The 25064-nt window shown below is 46.6% G+C and overlaps 1 protein-coding gene and 1 long non-coding RNA gene across 4 annotated transcripts in view; one reads left to right on the forward strand and one right to left on the reverse strand.

Annotated features, from left to right (window-relative positions):
- LOC141278390 (uncharacterized) overlaps nt 1-20526 on the reverse strand; it is a 99463-nt gene extending 78937 nt beyond the window's left edge. The window contains exons 1-2 of one of the 2 annotated variants that reach the window (XR_012331098.1): nt 20398-20526; nt 13369-13479 (exon numbers count right to left, since the gene is read on the reverse strand). This is a non-coding gene — a long non-coding RNA (uncharacterized lncRNA). Of the gene's footprint in view, nt 1-13368; nt 13480-15403; nt 15545-20397 lie in introns of those variants that run through there. The other variant, XR_012331096.1, reaches the window with a different exon arrangement.
- Nucleotides 19671-25064, forward strand: part of PROX1 (prospero homeobox 1) — a 50607-nt gene continuing 45213 nt past the window's right edge. The window contains exon 1 of one of the 2 annotated variants that reach the window (XM_033853221.2): nt 19671-20470. Coding sequence is in view for 1 of the 2 variants with exons in the window: in XM_073803290.1 (XP_073659391.1) it covers nt 20626-20711 (86 nt within the window). In the remaining variant the exon portion in view is untranslated. Of the gene's footprint in view, nt 20471-20505; nt 20712-25064 lie in introns of those variants that run through there. The other variant, XM_073803290.1, reaches the window with a different exon arrangement.

The following is a 25064-nucleotide window of genomic DNA, read 5'->3' on the forward strand; positions in this document are numbered from 1 at the left end:
CTTGCTTGCCCTTCCAGCAAAGGATGTCATGATCAGCTAATGGAAAGTGACAAGAAGGGATATAATGAATGAGAGGGAGTTAAAGTTTGGGATAAAAAAAAAAAAAGAGCCTTGTTCTTTTGGGGAATGCACAATGCTAAGCATACCATGTTAAATCGTGCATGTCAAATAATGGACTAATTAAGAATCTTCATCTATTTTTTTCACATCTCATTTTTGTTGCCCTTTCAAAGATGTATTTTCAAATTAGCTCTTAGCTCTTTAAATAAGTACCAAGGGGAAAGAAAAAGAAAAAAGAAACCTTGGCTATCAGAGAAGCAGAAGATAAACGTAAAAAAAAATACACAGAGAGTGGAGATGGGGACTTTGTGGGAGACATCGGGAAGTTTTAGAATTGTAGCAGCAACTTCTGGAATAATGGAATTTAATAACATATAATAAACTATGATCCAGGAGAACTCTGATTCAATCCCACTAATTGTTCGAGCCAGTGAAATGAAGGCGAAGTTTATCGTGCCAACATGCTGCTACCGCCACAGAGCACCGCAGGGGACAGACCATTGTTCCCAGCTGCCTACCTCCTCACACCCAGAGGGCACATGGTCCCTGCCCTCCAAACACCAGGCTGAATCTCCAACGTTCAATGACAGTCCTCGGTCTAGGACTTTAAAGTCACAGAAATGTAATTTTTTGCAATCAACAAACTATTGTATTAAGGAAAGAACAGAGGGGTTACTAGATACAAAGCCTTCAATTAGGCTAGAAAGAATAATAACCAATATGCTTTCATGCTAATGTCAAAAAGTACAAAAACCTATAATAAATCTAATTGAGCACATGATCATAAGCACTGTTTTTCTACCTACATAGTTCTGTTATATTAAGGTAGACTCCAAATAGAGAAACACATTTTTTTTTCATTGTTACTGAAAAGGGTGGATTTTTTTTTTCTTTTTAATTTGGATCATTTTACCAATGTCAAAAAATGGGAAGGTATAATTAAGGAAAAAATGATTGTCTCTGTCCTTACTCATTGATTATTTCTAAGCATAAAAAAAGGAAGGAATGAAAGCAATTATCTGGATAATTCAGGTGTCCCCCCAAAAGAGTAGAGGTTTCTAATAAAAACATATTTGTTTTGCCTAAATTATTAAGATAATAGCCTTACTTTCCATGTTATTTTATGAGAGTGGACCTGTCTATTGATGAAAACTCTTTTGTTACTATTTAAAATGTTTTTTAGGTTTTTCTGACAATTAAGTATATAATTTTTTTGTACCTAAACTTTAATGTACCTCAAAAATAGCCGGTCTAAAATTCTACAGAGCATTTTGCAAAGCAGCTATTTAAATTACTAAACCTAAAAAAAGGTTAAGTGTTACCTTCCCTTTCCCAAAAAGGTCCATGAAATCTGGAATACATTTGGGGGCAGACGGGGGAGTGAAATACTTCTGTAAACTGATAGTCTAAAAACAGCAAAATTAGTATTGTGCCACAGTCATGAGCAGCTAATAAAGAGAACATGGTCAAAAGAGATTAAGGTTCAAATTAAGGTCAGAAAAGAGACTGATTGAGGAAAACTGCCATGTTCCGTTGCATGGCAGTTTAAGTGAGACAGTTTCCCCCCTGAATCAGTCTTAGGTTGAAAAATTACACTGTTGGGGTTAATAAAGAGGCCGGGCATTTGTTTGGACTGAGACTTCAATTAAAATGTTATTTGGGGCAGCCAGAGCTAATGTCTTGCTTAGAGGTAAACTGAACTGCCTTTTAAGAGGATGGAAATACAAAAAGAAGAAGACGAAGAAGAAGAAAAAAAGACCACCTAATCTGTCAAAGACCCTGAATAACTGGCAGAAAGAATTGTGTTTGCTGGACCTGTGCCCAACTCAGCAGTGAGCATTCTTAAGGGTTTTGTGACATCATCTGAGGCAGCTGAGGTTTTCTGAGTTTTTGATTGTTACACTGGGTGAGGAATCTAGTGTTCAGCTGAGGCTTCTTTGAGACAAAGAAAAAAATCTGGTTGGTGTAATATGCCAAGTTTTTTGTTGTTGTTGTTGTTTTCTAATGCCACAAAAGGGGGGGGGACCAAGAATTCTGGGTCTTAGTCTCATGACTCTATCCCAGAGACAAATATTGATGAATACATTTAATTGAATTTCTCAGTCCATACGAATTTGCCCACAGTGAAACAAAAACCACCAAAGTTGGCTTTCATTTCACTTCTTTAGGGTGAGTGGAAATCCACCCTGAATAAGCTCCTTCCCCTCCACAGAGATTCACTGAACATGTTTACTCTGGCCAGCATCGGGCATACCTTGGCCAGCAAGGCAGACACTTTCCCAGTGTTTATGGGAAGGGAGACAGTCAATAAGTGAAAAGATAAATAAATATACAATTACAAATTGATAAGACTGAAGGAAACAGAGTGAAAATGGGGAAACATTCTATTCCTCTTCAGTCTTTTTCTTAACCGATCCCACAAGCAGCAACTATTTGAAGACCTCATTATTAGTGCCTGGGGTAGTTGAGGAAGTTGGTTAATGCTAGATAGAAAATATGTGATTTTCTGTTGGGGCGTTGGGGATCTGGTCACGGAGATAAACAGTGATGCATAGAGAGAAGGGGGTGGGACAGTCAAAATTGCATGAATTAGAACCAAAATGAACTTAGAGTATGGATTTTTTTTTTTTTTTTTTTTCTGACTGTGCCTCACGGCATGCAGGATCTTACTTCTCTGACCAGGGATCTAACCCGTGCCTCCTGCAGTGGAAGTGCGGAGTCCTAACCACTGGACCGCCAGGGAATTCCCCTAGAGTATGGATTTTGATTGGCATTTCTTGTCCAAAGAGTGGTACAAACAAAGCAATGGACTTCTATGGAAGTGCAGAACCAGAAAAGGCCCCCCGGGGCAGAGAGGAGTGAAGCCAGGTGACAGCACAAAAGAAAAGATGCACTAGGGTCCAGAGATGAGGAAAGGAACCATTCCTGTTGCTCATTTCCTTTATGCTATTCAATTTTTTAAACCAAGTCTAGAGAATGGACCCAATTTGTCTGGATCTCAATCCACATTGATCTGCAAAAGTTCTTTCATTCAAACTGAAGAAGATAATTATGAGAGCATGAATTTCTCTCTCTCCCCAACACCAAAATGAAAACAAAACAAAGCTAACAGAAGATGCTTAATCTTTAGACGACTCTATAAGAAGTTCATCTTGGTTGAAAGAAAAGTGGCAGACAGTGCCTCAAGTCCGAGCCACACAGAGGCATAATGCAAAAGGGGAAGGTTTGGTACTTTGAAAATGAAATGCCAATAATGAGATCACTGCAGTGGGAACCAGTGTACCAGCGAGCTGAGCAGTAACACAACACCATGAGTGCTTCGTCTGTCCAAGTCATGGCAGAAATCTGCCAGGCCCAGATTGACATCACTAGTCATTTAGAAGCCCATAGATCACAGAAAAAGTTCTCCTCCTCACTGAAAAGAGTTGATTATCAGTTTAAATAGAAACTGATTAGAACACCAATTCTTCAAAGCATAAATATTTCATTCACCAACCAGTTGCAATTTATCCCAGGGCAATTAAGAAGAAGGTATGCAAAGCTACAACACAAAAGGTGTGACTACAGTCAACTTGAACAGGGAATTAGGTTTGACATTGATACTGGATATGGGGTGAAAACACAGACTACACTGTCCCAGACATACTCAGGGACCGTGGGGGGGAAACATGCATAACTATACAACCCAGTTAGCCCTCTTCACTACCCTTCACCCCTTGAGTCTGCTTGAGCCAATATGATTCTCATTCAGCAAACATTTGTCGGATAATTTCTAGATGCTGGGTGCTGCGTTGGGTATTGGAAATTCTACCCTGGACAGGACAATCACATGCCCTTCCTTCTTTTTTTTTTTTTTTTAATTTTTATTGGAGTCTAGTGATTTACAATGTTGTGTTAGTCTCTGCTGTACAGCAAAGTGAATCTGTTATACATATACATCCACTCTTTTTTAGATTCTTTTCCCATGTAGCCCATTACACAGTATTGAGTTCCCTGTGCTATACAATAGGTCCTTATTAGTTATCTTTTTATATATAGTACTGTGTATGTGACAATCCCAATCTCCCAGTTTATCCCTAACTCCCCTTACCCCCTGATAACCATGAGGTTGTTTTCTACATCTGTAACTCTATTTGCTTTGTATATAAATTCATTTGTACCCTTTCTTTTGATTCCACGGATAAGTGATATAATAGGATATTTGTTTTTCTCTGTCTGACTTAGTTCACTCAGTATGACAGTCTCTAGGTTCATCCATGTTGCTGCAAATGGCATTATTTTATGGCTCAGTAATATTCCATTGTATATACGTACCACATCTTCTTTATCTATTCCTTTCAAAAAGATACATCACCCCAATGTTCACTGCAGCACTATTTACAATAGCCAGGACATGGAAGCAGCCTAAAAGCCCTTCCTTCTTAACCATCTCCAGCTTATCTTCAGTTCTATCTGTCCCCTTACCCGGCTTCACTTTTTCCCATAGTATTCATCACTACCAAACATTGTATCATACCTATATTTGTTTCTTATTCATTGCCTCACTTATTAAAATACAAGTGCCGTGGGCAGGCACTTTGACTGCCTTACTGCATGGTATCCCCAACATCTACGCCACATTAAGGGCTCCAAGAATATGTGTTGGATAAATAAGGCTTATGTTCAAATAACTCCATTTCAATTAGGATAAGCAGAATAAAAGAAAACTATAGGTGTTGTGAGCATGTATCATTAGGAAATGAGGGAGGCGTTTCCTGAGCAAAGGACTTTTAATAACTAAAATCAGTAAATTAATAAAGTAAAGAGAGGAGTTTGTCTGGAGAAGGCGTTAGGGAGGGCCTTTCAAAGAGAGGCAGCAACACGTATAAAGGCGCTCCTGGTGCTGAAATGACAGGAAAAAGGCCAGTGACGTGGAGCCAAGGGGAGAGTTTCAGGAGATCAGGTGGGAGCTGTGGACGGGAGCCAGATGATGCCAAGTCTTGCAGGACACGCTCAGGATTTTGGACTTTATTGTGCAACACAGAGAGTTTTAGGCAGTGACAGGAACACAATTCCCAATTCAGGAATCTCTCTACTAAGCACCGAAGCGAGCGTCGTAGCCTGAGCATTCTGGAATCACCTGGGTGTACGAAACGGCTGAGCTACTTCAGCATGCGGAGAAGAGGGCGGTATGAAGACCTGGCCATATTTATCAAGGATATAGTAGAGGCTCCTCATTATAACAGGCAGTACGGGGAGGGTGGGAGCAGCAAAAAGATGGGTGCCTCGGTCCCTGAAGAGAATATAACCAAGCTACAGAAAGGCAATGTGCATTCATGGAAAACTTAAAGGGAACTGAGAACCCCCAAATGAACATGTGTGCCTGGGTCCTTCCGGCTCTGAGGCCAGCGCTGCCCCATGAGGCCTCTCCTGGTCCTGCCAGGCCTCCCCTGGGTTCCGTACTCCAGCAGTAAGAGGCCACCTCAGGCTCCCCCGGCACAGATGCAATGTGTCTCCTCCATGCCTTGCACAAGTTACCCGTCATTCTACCCCTCACTCCACCCTCACGGTGCCTCCTGACAGACTGCTGGGCTCCTGCCCAGGACCCAGCACTAAGATGTGACACGTGGTAGGTACCCAATAAATATTTGTCAGATCACCTTTAGAGAGTATGCTAAAATCTGTCACTCTTTTCATACCTTTCTAGCACACGCTTATTGCATGTCTACTTTGTGGCAGGCTCAGCGATGAGGCCTTTTCATGCATTCTCATTTAATCTTCACAGTAATCTCAAAAGTCAGATATTGTAATTATCCCCAATTTGCTGACAAGGAAACTAAGGCCCAGAGAGGTACAGGAACTTGCTTAAGATTTCTCTCACCATGTACCAGAGACATGAACTCACTTCCGTTCCTCTCCTAAGGCCCTGGTCTGATTCATTACTTGCTTACGCTCACCTCCTCCCTGAAGCCTTCCTTGATAGTCCAAACTGCCCTAAAGAAAAGCTTCAGGGCTCCTGAAGTATTTTCATAACTATCCTGCCTAATGTCTTCCCAACCACTGCGAATGCCTCTGATGGGTCTTCTTTATCCTGTTCAACCAACGTTGAACACAGTGTTTGGCACATGACAGGAGTGTGAATGAATATTTGTTGAAGAATAAATGGGTGGGAAAATAAGCCCTTTTAAGAAACTCATTAAGAAAACACAATATACACAAATTCTAACAGATAACTTGAAGAACGACCATCACGTTAACAAGAATTCTACATTTCCTATTCTTTCCTCCCTCCCCACCTACCACCATTTTCCTTTACATACTGGTTTCTCTGGTAAATTGAAAATCTGGTTCATTTTCAAATGAGAAACATTGTCCTGTTACACAAAAGGAGAAAAGGGAATCATGAAGACATTACATGACTACACATGAGTCATAAACTGAGAGGATGCCCAGCGGAGGAGCAGGCAGAAAAGGGAATTATTCACTGCCACCAGATTCTCCTTCACAAGCATCAAAAAAGCTATACCTCAGGCTTCCCTGGTGGCGCAGTGGTTGAGAGTCCGCCTGTCGATGCAGGGGACACGGGTTCGTGCCCCGGTCCGGGAAGATCCCACATGCCGCGGAGCGGCTGGGCCCGTGAGCCATGGCCGCTGAGCCTGCGCGTCTGGAGCCTGTGCTCCGCAACGGGAGAGGCCACGGTGGTGAGAGGCCCGCGTACCGCAAAAAAAAACCCAAAACTATACCTCATTTAAAAGGGCAGAAAGATGAGTGATAACACTTTTTCAACTTGGAATATATCCCACAGAAATATTTAACCCAGACCCACAGAAGCTGAAATATTCCAAATCAACCACAATTCAGAAGTTGGGATCTCCCTGATGCGATCACTATACGAGAAACAGCATGTTTATTGTCTCATAAGAGACGTGTCACCTAACAATTCATAAGAGGGGGTCTGAGGGAAATAACTCACCCATTGTGAAGTCAATGTTCAGATCAATATGCCTTGGGGACAAAAACATTGCTCATTGATGAAGATTGATTTTTCTTTTCCTTAAGAAGTTCTCGAGGGGTAAGCAACATTTTTTTTCATAGTGAATGTAAATAAACATGCCACTGTCAAGGTCTACATTTTCCCATCATCATTAGTATGATACTCAAAAATTATTAGTGTAATTATGAGTGCCTTTCGACCTACCGAAAAATAGATGTCGGTTCCATTTTTTTTAAATCTCCTTTTAATATCCAAGCAACAGGACCACCACACAGACAGCTTGATGTATGTCTTCTGCTTTACTTAACACTCTTATTAGTGAGATGATTTTGATGTTTCAAAATAATCAAAAATTAGCATAAAAACTAAGAAAACTGGATCCTAGATTTGTTTACCTACAAACTGAATAATGACTACTTTTTTTAAAACTTCTCACGGTCTCTCTCTTACATTTCCTTCTCCCAATCCCCCAAATGATTACAACAACATTGCGTCTAGCCATTTACCAGCTGCCTTCCGAAAGAGAAGTTTTAATGGGCAAAGGAAAAGAAGGCTGAATTTAATTGTTTTATATTTAACGTGTTGCTTCAGGCTGGTGAATCTTTCAGATTTCTTTACAAGGCTACGGTAGATTATATTGCCTAATGCATAGATTGTCTTCTTAGGTGACACGTGTGCCAGAAAGAAAGCTTGCCTTCTACCCTTTTGAAACTCAAAGATTGCCTAAGAAAGGACAGATGGATGATTTGGGGGGAAAAAGAATTGTCACTCAATTAATATTTGTGGAAAAGGGTGTCACGGATCACTGGCGGAATTTCTACCCATTGGCAACTCCCCCGAGCAGCCCAAGATTAACTGAGCACCCAGGCTACCAAGTTCTATGAGGAGAGGAGAATAATTGTGCCGACGATTTCAGAGGCCGAGCCAGGGAGGCAATAGAAGTGTAGCTCGATGAACCATCTTCTGTATGCAGGAATAACCACTGACACCCTGGGAGGCAAACAGGCCATTTTTATTGTTTTTCTCCTGTGATGGAGATGGATTCATTTCAAGCCACACTCCCACACCCTATTCCTCCCATGTCTAAAAGAACACATTTTTCAAGTGGCTTGAACGGATTAAATTAGGAACCAAGTTCATTGATTGACACACAAGCATGACTTACAACTTAACTTTAGGAAAAATTCACACTACACTTAATACACTGATTTTTCTCATCTAATAGATTGACTACAAGCTTAAGGTAGCACACTGAATGCTGTACAGAAGAACAACAAAGTAAAGCAAAAACAAAAAATAAAAAAATTTCCATTAAAAGAAAATGTAAGACCTAAACTCACCCTTCCTAAAACTTGGCTTCTGTAAGAAATAAAAAGACCTGGATCCACCAGAAGTACCAAAATCAAATCTGTGTTAGTCTTTTAAAGTCCTACTTCTTTAAAATTCAAGAATTATCTGCATGCTTTGGTAGGGATGTGTGGTTGCTTATTACTCACAACATGTTTCTGCTTTGATCGCAAATTGAGGAGGAGCTAACATTGAGATACAAGGAACAGAAATATCTATAGACACTGAGAATAAACTACAGACTTAGATGAGCAAGGCTGGGGAGAGAAAATACGATCCTCTAGGATGAATAATGTAGTAACAATCAGAACACAGCTGGGATTTGATTCAAACTGACCTGGAACTGAATGGACCCCCAAGCTGTTCTGTACACAACACAACACACACACACACACACACACACACACACACACACACATATTGAGATGTCTAAAAGTGAAATTTCAGAAAGTTATCCAAAGGAGTTAAACTAAGAAAAGGTTTCACTGGCAGACACAAGAATAACTTTACCCCTTGTATGGTGACCTGTGAGTGGAGTGAACAGTGGGCTAAACAGATCTTTCTATCAAAAGGTCCCACCTAACCCTCCCACTGCAGCAGGGTTCTGAAGGTGTCAGCAGGCTTTGGTTGACTGGACCATTAATGGAGCTTCGGTTAATTATTGACTGATTAGAGATTTGCCTTATCTTCCCATCAGGAGCTGGTTCGAGACTTAACGGTAAGCAATTTAGAGCCAGGGTGAACCTACCCACATGCCTTTTTCTTCTTTTCCTTTGGGTCACTTTAGCTTGTCCTTCCCCTTAATTCACGCTCGGGTCAGAATGGCCAGTCCTTCCCGTGCTTGGGAGTCCCCAAAAGGACTGCAGATGAGAGGGGCCAGGTTCATGGTGAGGCATGTCCAGAGACAGAGGCCTAGAACAGCACTGCCTTTTGCGAAACTTTGCTTATTGGCCTGGGGTCTCCCATGAAGTCCCTGGGAGAAAATCGATGTCTTTGTGTTTCTAAAAATGCTGGTGATGCCTGTGGGTAAGAATCAGCCCCCCGCCCCCAAAAAGCAGGCAGCCTCTGCTGAAGGCCTCTTGGCAAAGCTGGGGAATCAGCACAGGCAGCTTGGGCCCAGCTGCCCCAGATAAGAGGTGGCCCGTGTTAATGTACAGGCTTCCTCTGCACCTCAGCAGGGCCTTCCTTTTCTAAACAGTCTCCCTTTAATGTTGGCGAATGTTGTTTTTCCATTGACTCAACATCTCGCCTCTGGTGGTGAGCCAGTGGGGAAAGTTGGAGCGGGGGAGGGAGGAGGAAAGTGGGAGAGAGTGATGCCAAGGCAGAGGAGAGAGGGGCAGTGAGCCACGCTTCCAAACAAGCTGGACACCTGCTTTGGAAAGACAGTGACCAAGCCTAAAATTCTTTCTTCCTCACGATTTAGATCAGCTCTTTGTTCCCTGCATGTCTGTGATCTGCCCTGGCCCCTTCCCCACAATGTTGCCTCCTTCCCTTCGCCAGGAACTAATCCAGCATGGTAACTACCATGAGGGATTCCTACCTTTTCTCTGCCAATTTAACTGTCTTATCTGAAGGAAAGAAAGAATAAGAGAGTTATTGGAGTGTATTAAAGAGGAAAAAGAAATTCTAGGAAAAAAAATGAAACCATTGATGGGAGGAAAGCAAGAGAGAAAATGAAATTAGAGAGGAAAACAGGGAAGAGGAGAAAGGGGTAAGTGAGGGAAAAAAAGGATGGAAATGAAAGGCAAAAAGGAGAGAATAAAAGGATAAAGCAAAAAAGAAAGAAAGAGAAGAAAAGAAGAAGGAGTGCAGAAAAATGAAATCTGAAATGAGAGGTTTTCCCCAGAAGCTTGGTTTTTTAAGCCACAAGACAGACCCCAGGTTGAGGATGGAGAGCAGTCAGTCCCCTTTGGGGCTTCTCTGGGCAAGACAAGGTCAAGGGGCATCTTCAAAACTAAATCTTGATTAGAGCCAGCTAAATGTTTTGACTTGAAGGAGACATGCAGGATTAAAAAGCAAAATAGAGCAGCATGGGTAAGAAAGAAACAGGAAAAGAAAGAAAATTGAAAAAAGAAACAAAACTCACAGGAGACACAAAGGGAATGATAGAAAACACTTCTGAATCAGCTAGTCATCTACTAACAAGCTGCAAAGATTTCCAATGACAAGTTGTCACATTAGTTTAGTGAAACTGAAGCAGTACTTATCCCCTTTCCTGTGCTTAATCTCTCCCTGCGTGCCACAGAAACATGCTACCACGTTTAATAGGATTAGTTTCATTCACTTTCTCCCTCCACCCCTTTTATTTTTTACAATTCTATTTTCAGCAATACAGGGATCCTTGAATTCGACTTCCTGCGGTGCACAGCAAAACCTGGCATGCATGGGTTTTACCCTTTAAAGACTTTATTTGAATCTGAAAAATGTAATTTGACTATTTTGTACCCCCTCCCCCAAATGCATTACTTTGTCCTCCTGGAAATCTCCATAACGTGGAGGGTGGGGGAGGGAGTGTTGATGGTAAAAGGGTCAAGAGAGAACCTGGGCTATGAAGAAGCTGACAGAGCCCCATCCCTGCGGAGGCCGTGTGCCCTGGGAGGAACCGTTCCGGCTCTGAAGGCAGGCAAACCTGGGTTCCGATTCTGACGGCTACTTACCGGCTTTGTGGCCTTAAGCAGGTGGTGAAACCTTCCCTGTCCGCGTTTACTCATGCATACAGTACAGCAGGGATAACTCTCATCAGGGCTGTTGGGAGAACTGCACCTAATGTACTTATTTCTTCACTGCTCAGGTTCACTTTTTCTCATATTTTATTACGTTCCTGCAATCAATATGTCCTACAATCGATTGTGCATTTAAGGTCATTATGTTTCCCTTTTCTCCCAAAGGGCACATTTAAATGGATGGTGTGTCTTAGAGTCTATGGCATTTTAGAAGAAAATGGAAGTGCTGGACATAAAGCATCTGGCGCAGTTCTGAGGTAGGAAGTGCTCAGAAGATGCTAGAATTGTCTATCACTGCTCATCACTGTGCCTAGGCCCCTCCCTCCCATATTCTCGCAGAAAGACCACTTTGAAACATGGAGAGAAGGAGGTGTTGACACTTTTGTCCCTCACCCAGATTCCTCTAGACTCCTGCTCCGAATCGAGGTTTCAGAAACCTGGCTAAATCGAACACATCATAACTGTCCCTCCGTGTTGGATAAGAACCAAAATCGTCCAGTCCACTCGCTCTCTCAACAGGGTCACCAACTGCCACGCTCAGCAGTGTCTTGCAAACAGTAATTATCTGCTGAATGATTCTATCTTCTTTGAGCCCACTTTGGGTTCCGCAGCCCCTCCTGCCCTCTCTCCCCAGGCACCAGCCCCGAAGATTAGCATTGAGACCACCGAAGATTAGATGAACTCCGCCTGCCCCGGGAGGGAAAAGCATGGGGCTTCGGGGACCTGGGGGAGTGAGGGAGCCACCCTGGGGCCTAGGATGGGGATGAGGGGAGGTGGAGCTGGGAGGAAGGAGGAAGCTGGCTGCCCGGAGCCCGTGCGGGGGCGCTGGGGGGACCCACCCCCCTTCGGAGCCGGGGCGCGGGAAGCTGCGGGTGGGGGACGCACGGCGACACCCCTCCGGATCGGGAACGCGCACCAACAGCGCCGCGCACGGGGGGAGTCCGGGCTGCCCGCCCCCGAGAGGCAGCTGCCGGGAGGGGGGGCTGCCCGAGACCTTCCGCCAACCTGGATCAGCGGGTGACCCAGAGCATTCCAGAGCCTCGCCAGACTGGCAGGAGGCGCCCTTCCCGCGAGCCGGAGCAAGGGTCCGATTTAGCCTCCAGCCTCGCCTTCGCTCCCGCCTCCCACTCCGTCCCTCAAACCACACTTCACAACCCTTCCGGCACCCCACCCCCCAGCCTCCTCGCCCACCCCCGACCTCCTGCACCCCCCATCCCCTCCAGTTATCCGCTTTGGCCCTCGCACTCCCAGCCCCACCTCTCCCCTGAACTCCACTCCCTCAGCCCCACTGCCAGCTACCCACCCCGCCCCTTACCTTGTGCAGGACACCTAGTCCACCCACCTCCACCTATAATCTCCCCTCACCCCTACCCGGCACCCTCCCACACGCTCCCTTCCCACGCCCCTTCTCCCACCCCCCCACCCCACCCTGCTCCTCCAGACCTTCCTCTCAGCCTCTGCCCCGGCCCTCCTCCCCTACAAGAATAGGCAAAAGTACTCCTTCCACCACGACCACCACCAGGAGGGGGCTTGGGGGTAAGGAACCAGAAGCTGATACCAGTCTCCCTACAGCCTGGCTCCGGATGTGTGTTTCTCTATGGTTGTTGAGGGCCTTTGTTTTGTCCCCTAGAGTCACAGACATATCCCTCTCTCACCCCCAGTAGTCACAGAGCAGGAATCTTCCACACTGGCCCAAAGATATACACAAACGCTGGAAGGACGGGCATCTAGGGATCAAGCTTGGGCTTTCCCTCATGCAGAGAGTAAAGGGTGCCCACTCCCAGCCCCTGGGCTCATTCAGCCTAGGGGCTGGGCCCTCGGATGCCCCAAGCTGGAAATCTCTTCCTTAACCCAGGAATAGGCAGTGATTACTAATCTCAAGCCTTCTGAGGATACCAGCAAAACACCTTCCTTGGGATGTTTCATTAGCCACTCACGGCCATCTCCAGTTCTAAAATTGTCAGCCTTCTTGATCTGTTCTCTGCTGGCTATGCCTATTCCATTCCTCTGGCTTTCTTCCCCTCACCCTGCTGCAGAGTCACAGCCAGCGATGGCCCCTTCCCGCCTATCTTTCTTTCCCTTCTATCTTTCTTTCCCTTCTCACAGCTGTCTTTGGCTGGGCTCTCCCTTAATGACCTTGGGGTGTGTTCCTACTCATTGAACATAATTTTAAGAAAGGTTGTATTTTACATGACATAGATTTGGGGGAGTTGTTCATTCACACATGTAAAAACATATGGTAGACGATATACATTTTAGTTTTACCTAGGAATGTTGCCCTTTGTTTGCCTTCTTGTTGTTCCCTCCTTGAATAGAACTTTTCGTCCTGTGGCTTTGTTGGTGAGACAGGCAGCTTCTGTAGGAAAGGTTTGCCATCTATAAAGCAGGGAAGGTGAAAGAAAGAAAGAAAGAAGGAAAGGAAGAAAGAAAGGAAGGAGGAAAGGAAGGAAGGAAGGAAAAGAGAGGGAGGGAGGGAGGAAGGAAGAAAGAAAGAACAAAAGAGAGAGAGAGAGAAAGAAAAAAAAGAAAGATTGATTTCACATCGGTAAATGCCTCCTGTCTGCCAGTGGGACTGATGGACAGTTCTAAGTCCAAGAGCACAGGGCCTAACTTCCAAACATACACCAATGCTATTTTTTATGGCTTAAAAGGTGAGAGGTGAGCATATAAAGTGTCCAAAGTAGCCAGTATGCATAAGCTAAAATGTGCATACACATCAAATGACAGTCCACTTAGCTTCGCCAAAATATTGGATGGGAGAGGGCTCTGTGCAGGAGGAGTACAGGTCAGCGCAAGTGTGAAGAACACACATTTGTAGACCAAACAGTTTCCATTTTTATTGAACACCAGTCATGTGCTGAACGATATTACTTATGTAAAACTCTCTACAATTAGGAGTTGGATACTATTACCATTTAACAGATAAAAAGAACTGAGGCTCAGATAAAGTGACACACCCACGGTCACAGAGGCAGCGACTGGCTGAGCAGTAACTGGAAACACAGCATGACCCCCAGATTCCCACGTCCTCCTGCTGATTGCCTAGCTGGTGTGGGCCCAGAAATCCTTATTTTTGAAAATCTTCCTTGGTGATTCCTGTTGACTAGCCCCGTCTTGGGGACCCCTGCTCCACCTCAAACCAGCCCCCTATATCCCTGTCACCAGCCTTGCCTCTGAGCAGCCTTCTCCGCGTTGGATAAAGCACTTAAACATATTTAAATAGCAATTTTGAAAAACTATGCAGCATATGGATTTTCCTTTTGATCTCAAAATGATGACAAACAGACACTTAGATACTTCATAAAAGAAATATTACCAGAAAAATTATAGAAATCTGGCTTTCAACTTTGTCTTGCTCTAATTTAAACAAAATGCAACTTTCCAGAGTCACTCTCTCTCCCCCCAAATAAATCCAAACTGGGAGCTTCCTTCTCTTTTTCCTTGCGTGCGCCTGGCCTACACCTATTTATTTCTAACTCACTGGCGTCCTGAATAAAAGCCTTGTAAGATGGGCAGTAGGGATTACTTAAATCCTACCATCAAAGCCCCTGAAAAGAGCATCTCCTCCGAATTCACACCCTTGACTTAAAAGACCGAAGAAAGGGAAGCTGGGAGTAACGGCCAAATATCCTTAGACCGAAGAAATAAAGGGGGTGAGCAGAAGGGGAGGTCTCCAGCCCTCCAAAGGTCCCCGCCCCTCTCTGGGTCCCCGGCGGTGGCCCCAACCTCGCAGGTTAAGCGCGTCCACCGTCTCGCCGCCGCCTCGGCCCCGCAGCAACAGGCTGGCGGCGGGGGCAGGGGCGGCCGCGGCGCCGCGCGGGCCCGGAGGCGTCGGACTTTCCCCGCTCCGCGGCGCGCTGGGAGCAGGTAGCTGCTCTCTGCGTCCGGCGCGTGCCCAGCTCGGGTCAGCGGGGCCGTGCGGAGGCCCCCGGGAAAGGCCCGGGCCGCGGGTTTGGCGCGGGGCGACCCACACTCCAAGGGGCACGCGGGAGGGAGGGGCGCGCCCTCCGCCCTCCGCCCTCAGCGCGGCGCCACGGCCGCCTCTTCTCGAGCGCGACGTCTCCGGGCCAGAGAGGCCGCGACACCTAGCGCGGGGCCGAGGCTAGGAAGGAAGGGCCGGGCGGGAGGAGGAGACCGGGAGGAAGCTGCAGGCGAGGAAGCCCCATTGCCGCCTTGGGGCCGGAGAGGAGACTCCCAGCGTTCCCTCCCGACCCGAAACTTTTCCAACACACGCAGGCGTGTGCCGCGCGAGTTTCGGCGGCCCCGAGTCGCCAGAGGGAAGGAGGCTCGTCAAACAAACCTGTCCCCGGGCACGCACGCGGAGGTACACAGGCACACGGGGAGGGCCTGGGCCTCCGGGGAAGCGCTGAGGGCGTGCAGGCAGCGGGCGCCCACCCGGCCCGAAAGGGGCTCCCCACGCGTGGGAACCAGTGCTTAAAATCCTGCCGAAGCTCGGAAATGTAGCGGTGCCCAGAGGCTCTGCGTAACTTTGCCCACTGCGCCCCCGCGTGCAGAGGCGTCCCCTCACACTCACACCCTCACCCCACCCCATGCCCCCCGGCTGCAGCTCGAGACTGCCCTTGTATTTCAGGGACAGGGAAAGAGATGCTGATCCGCGCCAAAGAGGGAGGGGTGTAAATGGCGCGAATCCCACTGCCTAGCACCCCCAGATTCGGAGGGAGAGCGCCCCGTTCTCCCCGAAAGCGTCCCCTTCACTTCGCTGTGCCCTTGGCTTCTTCACTACTGTGGACTGAAGAGGATAAAGCACAAGCGGATCGATGTGCATTTTTTTCTGAAATCACGACCTCTCCAAATCCTAGCCCTCAAAGAGCAGGGTAGGGTTGGAGAAAGTCAACTTATTTCGGGGCGGGGGGCGGGCAACGGCACCCTTCGGAAGGCGCGCGCTCGGCCTGGCGGGCGCCTCGCCGGGCTCAGCGCGGCCAGGCGGAGTGGCTGGATTATGTAAGTAACAGCCCTCCATGTGCTCACCACCATCTGTTAATATCTTGATATTGGAAAGTTCGGTGCCTGAGGCAGAGCCAGGGTTGGCGACGCAGAGCTCCCAGCCTACTCCTTTCTACTTCGGGGCAGGGAACATACCTCTCTTTGATTGTTTTCGCCTTCTTCCATAAAATCAAGTAGTAGTGTGCCCCTTCAGTCACTGACAACCAACCCCCTCTAACCGCGGGAGTGTGTCTGTGGGAGAAGAGGGATTTTCTTCGAGGCCACTTTATTGTAAGGAATCCTTTCAATGAATTTTTATTTTTATGACGATTCTAGGCTCCTTTAGGCGTCGTGATGGGCCCTGATTTGGGGGTGGGGGCTTTAGTAATTAAAAAATTACTTTTTTCTGCCAACCCCCCTTACCCCAAATTCTTGTAAGGGTTATATTTCAGCTTCTTTGGAGTGATTCGCTTCTGTTTACTTTGAAAGCTGTTGGTTAAACAAACATCACTCGGGAGGCTTCTAAGCAGTGGGGTTCCCAGGAGAGAAACCGTGCAGCTGCTACTTGCTACTGATCTCGTGGCATTTCACTTTCCCCCCCATTCAGAACAAATCCAGGTTGGACTTGGCGTCACACTGGGCATAGGGATTGAGAGAGAGAGAGGGGGAGAATACGGCAGGCAGTCAGTCTGCCTCTAGACAGCCTGAAGAAGGCCGGCCTGCACCCTAGAGCTGTTTTTTATTTCTTTCTCTTCCTCTTTTCAGGGTGGTGGTGGTGGTGAGTGGTGGATGGTGTTGTGTGTGTGTCCATGGCTGGATCTCCAGCATCCTTCTCCTGAAATAAACATCCACGTTTGTCTCTCAACTGGTCTAGTTGAAATTCCCAGAATTGGTTTGTTTAAGATCTGCTGACGGTTGTTTGTAAGGTTTTAAATTACTTATATGCAGTCTTCTCTCCTACCCCCACCTACTGGCTTTAAGAAAGAACCGGAGGGGTAAAATACACCGAGAAAATGTCAAGGCGAAGTGTGTTTAACCCAGAACCAGAGGCATAAGTGATAAGTGCAAGAGTTTGACTAAGAACGCACAGATCACCCTTCATATAAATAAGTAAATGTAGCTTGCAGGGATAGGGTTTGTTGGAAGACCAGTCAGAACTTGTGTTAACTTTTAAGTTATTGGGGTTGTGTTGGCATTGGGGCGGAGAAAGGGACTGACCCTAGGCTTGGCCGCTGGTTTCAGAGATGGAGCTAATATCTAGGCGACTTCTTGTCTCCGGGGCTGACTGATCGCTTCTCGCCTATCAGAAAACAAACCGGGAGTAGCCCGAGATAGAGGGCTCGGGCCTCACGCCTTGCTCCAGGGCGGTGCGAGACCCGGGAGAGCGCCGCAGCTCTGGCAAGAGGGGTTGCCAGGAGCCTGGCCTGTACGTCGCCTAGACATTAGGGGACAGGACCGGGCTCCGCGTACGCAGCTCGCGGAGCTGGGCTGTGGACCGAGCTCGCGCGTCCAGCGTCGCGCGCGCTATTTCAAAAAGCCGCTCTTGTGCCCAAATGCGGGCTGCGAACCTCCGCGCAGAGCTGGCAAGCCGCGAGCCTCCGTCGCCGAGGCTGGGGGTGGGGGAGCTTTCCTGTTTGCCAAGCGGGTTACCCCGACTAAGACTGGGGCCTGCCTTCCCCCGGGAGTGATAAAGGACTTACTGGGGCTCGCAGGGAACTTTTCCCGCCGCCACTTCCCGGGCGTAGTGTGTGCTAAACTGCACCCGAGCGCTAGGTGCAAGTGACATAAACTTGTGGGCTAAAGTTCAAGCCGTTTCCTTCCAGGGTCTGAACCTTTTCTCCCTCCCAGCTTCCTTTCTTCCCCCTTCTCCCCCTCCTCCTTCCCTGCCCTCCTCCCTTTTAAATGTCAAACTGAGCAGATGGTTTTAAGGTGTGGAGGGCATGTATCCTTTACTCCTGCCAGTTTATTTGTGGGCTGGCGCTCACATGTACATACTGGGATACTTAAGGAAAATAATAGGGCGAAGAAGAAGAAAGGAAGTAGCCTTGATTCATTCACAGAACCCACATTTCCCCGCTCAGTACACCCGCTTCCCTCGAAAGGACCCAACCAACAGAAGCATTATTCCGTCCTGTATGTAATGGGCACGTTGATAGATTCTGTCCCCAGCCTAAATTGTCCCTTCTCAGTTAGAACACTTAATACAGTAGCCGATCATTGGAAGTGTGAGTAGCGTGTTTGTGAGGGTCTGTGTTGTTTCCGTAATGGGGTGGGGGGGGGGAGTGTCAGGAGGCGGCAAAAGGGGAGAAATGAAGGCTGGAGATGCTCAAGCAAGTCTTTTTTTCTTATTCCCAACACCTAACCGGGCCGGCCTGATTTTTTTTTTCTTCTTCTTTGCAATGTTTGAGTCCCGTGCCAAAAGTTTCCTACAGGGTATGGACTCGAACATAGTACCATCACTATTCTTATTCAAAGATTTGACTTCACAGTTTGATGAATTTGAGGCTGAGATTGTAAGTGTCCTAGGAAAAGTGTGTGCGTGCGTGTGTTGCAGAAGATGGTGGTAATGATCGGCCAGTACACTTGTAACACACTTCACAAACACTCTGTTGTCACGACGCAACACGATTCAACCTTTGATCTGATTAAATTCGAGGGACACACGAAAAATACTTGTCCCCATCCTACCAAAAAATGAGTGTCTTATCGACTAGGTATGAATGTTTCTGCTTCGCAGCCCTTGCAAGTCCTAGCTTTTATAGGATCTTTAAGTCATAAGCGCATTTGCTTTATTAAAAGCCGTTTACTGTGCCCGGTGAAAGAGACATTCTAGCTGCGGCTGGGCTCTTGCGCTTTAGCATTAGCAACTTTCAAATCCCAAGAAGCCCTTTAAGAGCCACGTTATCTAAAGAAGTCTTGCTGGTTATTTTTCGTCCAAGAAATGTCAAACCAAAGTGAATTTTCTATGGTTTGACTTAGAAGCCCGAAATTTAAGCGTTTGAAATTTCTTGCCGAGTATACTTTAAAGTTTGTTACCCAGGGCTCAAAACTGTGTAAATCCTATTTGAAACCTCTCTCTTTAATCATTCTGGGGTGAGTGAGTTACTGAGCGTCATCGCGTGGTACTGTTTGTAACATTTTTTTTCCCCGTAAAGGTTGCTGTACCTACCATCCAAATAAAGTTGTTAGCGGTAACCAAGGACAAATATTCTTCCTAACAATTTTGACGGGAGATTGACTGGGATTCAGCCAATACTAGTCTTCTTATATCAGATGCAGCGGAGCCGGTGTGAAACCTCTGACACCTACTATTTTAATCCCAAACCTACCTGTATTTTATTGTCCGCCTCTCCTTTAAAAGGAAGCAAGGGTGACATGTATTCCTGATACTAGCTATGATCATTTAAAAAGTGGAATGTTTTGAGGATTCTCACTCCCTCCTCTTAGACGACCCCACCCCTAAAACCTCCACTTTTTCTCCAGTATACTTTTCTGTGCCTTCCTCCACCCCTGTCCGAGGAGCGCTCACTCGCTCTGTCGCTCAGCGAACTCGATCAGCTGTATCTGGGAAATGAAGGGGAAAAAAAAAAAAAAGAGAGAGACCTGCGTCCTGGAAGAGCGAGTGTGAGCTGAGCGGCGCTCGCGCGGTCGCCGGCTTTGCACAGCGCCCGCAGATGGCTCGCTCCGGCCCGGGCGCGGCGATCCGGTCGCCCCCAAGCAGTGGCTGCGCGCGGGTGAGGGGGGGTGGGGGCGGGGATGGAGGCGGGGGAGGGGAGCGCGGGGCCCCTCTCCCCTCCTCTCCTCCCAGCCCCTCACCCCCACCCCTTTTATATTTTTTTTCCTCCCAAGTTCTCTTGCCTCGCTATCCCCCCTTGAATCCGAAGGCGCCTCGCGATTGGGTGCTGGGGCCGGGTACGTCAGTCAGACTGTGACGTGCAGTCTTCCTGTTTCCTTCAGCTGTGTCTTAAAGTAAATCTTGTTGTGGAGCGGAGCCCTCAGCTGAGGGAGCGCTCTGAAATAATACACCATTGCAGCCGGGGAAAGCAGAGCGGCGCAAAAGAGCTCTCGCCGGGTCCGCCTGCTCCCTCTCCGCTTCGCTCCTCTTCTCTCCTCTCCTCTCTCCCCTCTTCTACTCTCTTCTCTTCTCTTCTCTCTTCTCCTATTCTCCTCTCTCCTCCTCTCGCGTCTTCTCTTCCTCTCTCTCCTCTCTTCTTGTCTTCCCTCCTCTCCTCTCCCTGCCCACCCTCTCCTCTCTCTCCCCTCATTCTCCCCGTCGGCCCGCTCGCGCGCTCCCGCACGGACTCACCGTCCCTTGTCCAATTATCATATTCATCACCCGCAAGATCTCACCGTGCGTGTGCGCGCGCGTGTTTTCCTCTCTCCGCCTGCAAAAAAGGCTCGGTCCCACTGCTCTCTGCACCGAGTAAGTATCTTCTCCCCCTCGCGAGTCCCCTCCCCTTTTCCAGAATCACTTGTACCGGCTTGTTCTTGAATGAGAAGAAAAGAAAAGAGACTCCCATTACTCATACTCGTGTAAACATCTTTCCACCCTCCCCAGGAGAAAATGGTGTTCTTTAAATGAATCATAATAAAATAGTGTCTAAACAGTTTCTAAGCAGAAGCCTCAGTGGAACTCAGCGCTCCGCCTCTCCCAGTTCCTACGAGTAAGTGATCCGCTTGGCTTTTCTTTCTTTCTCTTTCCTGCTGGTGGCTGGGGGGTGGTGTTGGCGAGAGGGGGGAGGCTGATAGTGCTGGACTTGTCGCTGATCTTGTCACCTTTTGTGTACTGTTTCTGGAGGGGGAGGAGGCTTTTCCTTCCTTTCCTTCTTTCTCTTGCCCTCTCTTCCCAGGAGAGAGGACCGCGAGGGGGACCGGGTCGCTTTTTGTTCGTCTGGATCCCCGCTCTCCTCCCAGCCTCATCCTTCCCATCTCCCCCGGTGAAAACTCCTGGGCTAGTCCCCACGTCCTTGCTCTTTGTCTTGTTTATTATAGCTGCCTTTCTTCCAGGAGCTTCCAATTTGCTTGTCATTTGCATACCTTTCACTTCTCCTTTTTAACCCCAGCAGAGGGCCAGGGAGTAGGGAGGACGGGAGAGGGAGGTGTGTGTGGGGGGGCGCTCTGTTACTTTCCTCTCAAAACGCTGTCGAAGCCGAAATGTTGAAATCAGGGTTGGAGCAATGGAGAGATGGTCCTGGGAAACGAGCACGGCGCCCCTCCCCTGTGCTCCCAGGACCCAGGGCTAGGTCAAGTTGAGTAGGGTAAGGTGGCACCGGGAGCCTCAGGGGTCCTGTGGTGGGAGGACTGGGGCTCAAGCGCGGCGGGAGGATGGAAGGATCGAGGTCCGGGTGGGGGTAGAGGATGTTCTCGGGCAGCGGATGTGCTCGCAGTCACCGCTGGCAGTCGACGTGGTTGGGCTGCTTCGATCTGATCTTGGTTCGTCTGGGTGGTACCTGCAATTTTGCCCCACTCCGGAGGGCTGGAGAGGGAGGAGTGAAGAGGTGAGAGTGATTGTTACTGGGAAGAATAGTGAGGGGGCGAGAAGAGCTGCTATCTTGCCTGAACCGGCAAGGAGGGGGACGACGGGGGCAAGCTGGGGGGAGACATTACCCAAAGCCCAGGTTAGCAAATTGTTGGTTCTTCTGCTGTGCCAGCCACTTACTCCTCCTGCTAAAACTGAACGGAGGTGGAGGGTATGGATTGGAGGGGCGAGGTGAGGGGGGCGGGGGGCGGGAGGGAGGCAAAGGGGGAGTAGCTTTGGAGAGAGACTCACAGGTCTCCCGCCACTTCTCAGCTTTTTTTCGGAAGTTGAGAGTCCTCCAGGCTGGCCGACAGAAGACCTGGGAGGAGGGGTTGAGCGACAGTCTCAAATAGCCCAAGGAGGCAGGCTGGAGTGTGAAACTTCTGTTCTTGGCAATCCAGAACCCACTCCGCCTGGGGGAAGGCTGGGAACTCACCTGCTTGTTTTTATTTTTCCCAGAAGGTCTGTGTTGTCTCCTTGAGCTTATAATAACAGTGCAAGCACAGGGTGGCCTGCTCTCAAAGTCAAGGCTACAAGTCTCTTCTCTTGTTCTCCCCCCCACCCCTTCTCTCCCATCTATAACCTCCTTTACAAAAAAAAAAAAAAAAAATTATAATAATGTCCTTTCCTGGATTAGGTAGACAAAGGTCTGTTAGCCGAGAGCTGCGCCATGGGCAGGGCCTGACAGGTGTGTTATGTCAAGAAAGACAGGTGCAAATTTCCTCTGTGTCTGTGTGTGTCTGTACAGTTCCAGACCTCAGGGTGTGCTCCAGGGTTGCGGAGGTTTATGGGTTTATGGTTGCCTTGGTTAATAGGATTGTCCGGGCTCATGGGAACTGCGCTGTTGTTATGTTTTGAGCCCTGCCATGTGAGTTCTTTGGTTGGGGGTGGAGGACAAGTTGGTATGTGTTTGTTTATTTTTCTTAAGGATGTTGGCAGGCTGCTGCTGAGGCTGTGTCTCGGGCTCCTGTCTGCCAGGCAGCTGAAAGTACCCCCACTTCAGGCAGCAGGTGGAGGGAGATTGACTTTCCCTTCGCTTCCCTCTGGTTTACGCCTATTTCCCAGGTCTTTGGGGGCATTCGGGGGAGGGGGAGTAGTGAGAGCGTCTTGTGTGTGTGTGTGTGTGTGTGTGTGTGTGTGCGTGCGCGTGCTTTGGACATCCATGGATGGTGTGTGTACCTGCCAAGAATACCAAAGTCAGTTTGAAAGTGTTACTGTTTTTAAAGCTTATGTTCTTTAGCGCGCTTTCTCCCTGCCCAGAAGGAATAGGTATGTGCATAAACTCTTGCAGGTCGTATGTTAAATACTCTCATAAAGTAGAATGAGCCTGTCATTGTACCAGACATGTGCCAGATGTCCTAGTTATTACTTTGATGGAGAAGGAAAATCTCAAGTATGTGAGAGGTAACTGTGCTTTTCTATTTGATGCAAGATGTAGGCAGTCAGTCCTCTGAAGTTTCTTGCAAGAACTTCTGAGCATTATCAAAATGAAATGGGCTGTGGGTGGTGAAGAAGAAAAAGGGGAGTAATTTGGTTAACCTGTCCATGTGCTACAACATGGACCTGTTTCTGCAATAGTAAAATAGATGAAAGTAAGGACTGTGGCTTCATGTGTGAGGGAAGCGATTGAGAATTCAGGGTAAGCACAGTATATGGATTCTCAAAATCGGACCTTTTAATTTTTTTTCTTTAAACAGGCTACTTCTTGAGTTGCATAGAAATAGATCAGATGGTGAATGGTTTTTGTTGGTTGGTTTGGTGGCTTGGGTGATCATCCTTGTTTCATGAAAATGAGATAGTATGTGTCATTTTATTCTTTTGACTTAAACATCCAAGTTCCTCCTAATACTTTCTTTGGATGCTTTTGAAGTTCTTTCATCACTAAAATGTCATCTGTGGATATGTCATTTGCTTTATTTTTAATAAGGGTTATCTGTGCTTGGCACTTATTGATATTTTTATATGTCCATTGTGCAGAATTCTATTTAGGTTAATCACCAAGACCTTGTGGGGAAAAAGTCATGCATACCTAACATGCATCTTTGTTCTCACTTTATTCATTCCCTCGCATCTTTCCTCTATAAGTAGCACTTACAATCTTAAAACATAACCTAGCTGCCAGGCGTACTCTTTATTTGTTCAAAATGAAATAGGCCTTTTTTCATGAATTTCTTAGAGGCATTGTTTTGCATTTGCAACTGTAAATATAAGGAATATTTAGGTTCAAGATTAACAAAAGATTATAAAATGTTACCGATTTTATAATATGAAGATGGATTGTGCATGATATATTATTACTGGGTTCTAATTAAGTATCTGTATAAACTGGAAAGGACATATACATAAGGAATTTCTAAAACCTTATTGCCTGGTGTATTCGAAAGCTTCAAAGGACATTTAGAGTATTTCAATTCTCTTCAGAAAAAAAATAAATGTAAGTGTTTCTTCTTGAAGTTATTTCTCACTATTTACTAATTTGGTGACTTATTACTTTTTAATATTTTAGGCATGTCTCAGAAAATACTCTGTGTTCATCTTGCAGGTGAAAAATGTATGAAATTTTTGATAGAATGGAGGAATTTAAGATAAAATGGTTCTGATTTGAGATCTCTATTATCATAGGAAAGTTTAAACCTGATATAAGATTTTGACAATACAATGTTAGTTAATTTAAGTATTAACTAATGTCAAGTGGGTTCCTCACAATAAACATCAAAGACTTTCTTAGCCTGATAGTGAGCAGAAACATCTCCAAAGGAAAAGTTGCTAATTAGCAGAAATGAACTCTTAAATCCAGTGAAGGGGACAGCTTGGTAAAGGGCAGGGGTGGGGGAGTACCTAAATCAAATCATCTGATTGCCCCCCTTGAATTACTGATTTCCAGATGGATTTACAAGGTTCTTTGTTGGTGTTCTTCCACTTGCAGTTTCATAAGCGGCTTGACCCAAGTAGATCAGAGGCCCACTCAAAGGTTGTTTTCTAAAAGAAGTAAAGTGTAGGCTTGAACAATTTCTTCAAATCATTTTATCGACAAAGACAGATAGTCTAAATCATCCAAGCAGGAAACCATGCCAACCTTACCCTTCCCCTTCTCATGAAAGATTTGACTGAACTATCTGAGTAATAATCATAGTGATCACTTCTTTGTCTAGAATCTGGACTCCAGATCGAGGCATAAAAGTTGCATCCCCTTCCCCAAATAGCTTCTTTATTAAAGCAGAACACTTCAGCACTTTCTACTTCACACTGCAGTGTTCCTTTGAAATGCTTCCCTGAAAATTCTTTTCTACTAACGTTGTCATCAGCTTCCTTAGGATTCTTCATGTTAAATTATCTGACGTTCTCCAGATAATTCAGATTTTAATGAAGAATCTTTTGGAGTAGTTAAAATCTGACTTGATCCTAGTTGAACGTTCTTAACTTTTTCTGGGAGGAATCTGCTAATGTTAAGATACCCTTCGTATAGGAATTATTAAAGTGTTTATGTAGTTAGATGCCA

Source organism: Tursiops truncatus, chromosome 1 (genome assembly GCF_011762595.2).
Source record: "Tursiops truncatus isolate mTurTru1 chromosome 1, mTurTru1.mat.Y, whole genome shotgun sequence".
Taxonomy (NCBI): Eukaryota; Metazoa; Chordata; class Mammalia; order Artiodactyla; family Delphinidae; genus Tursiops; species Tursiops truncatus.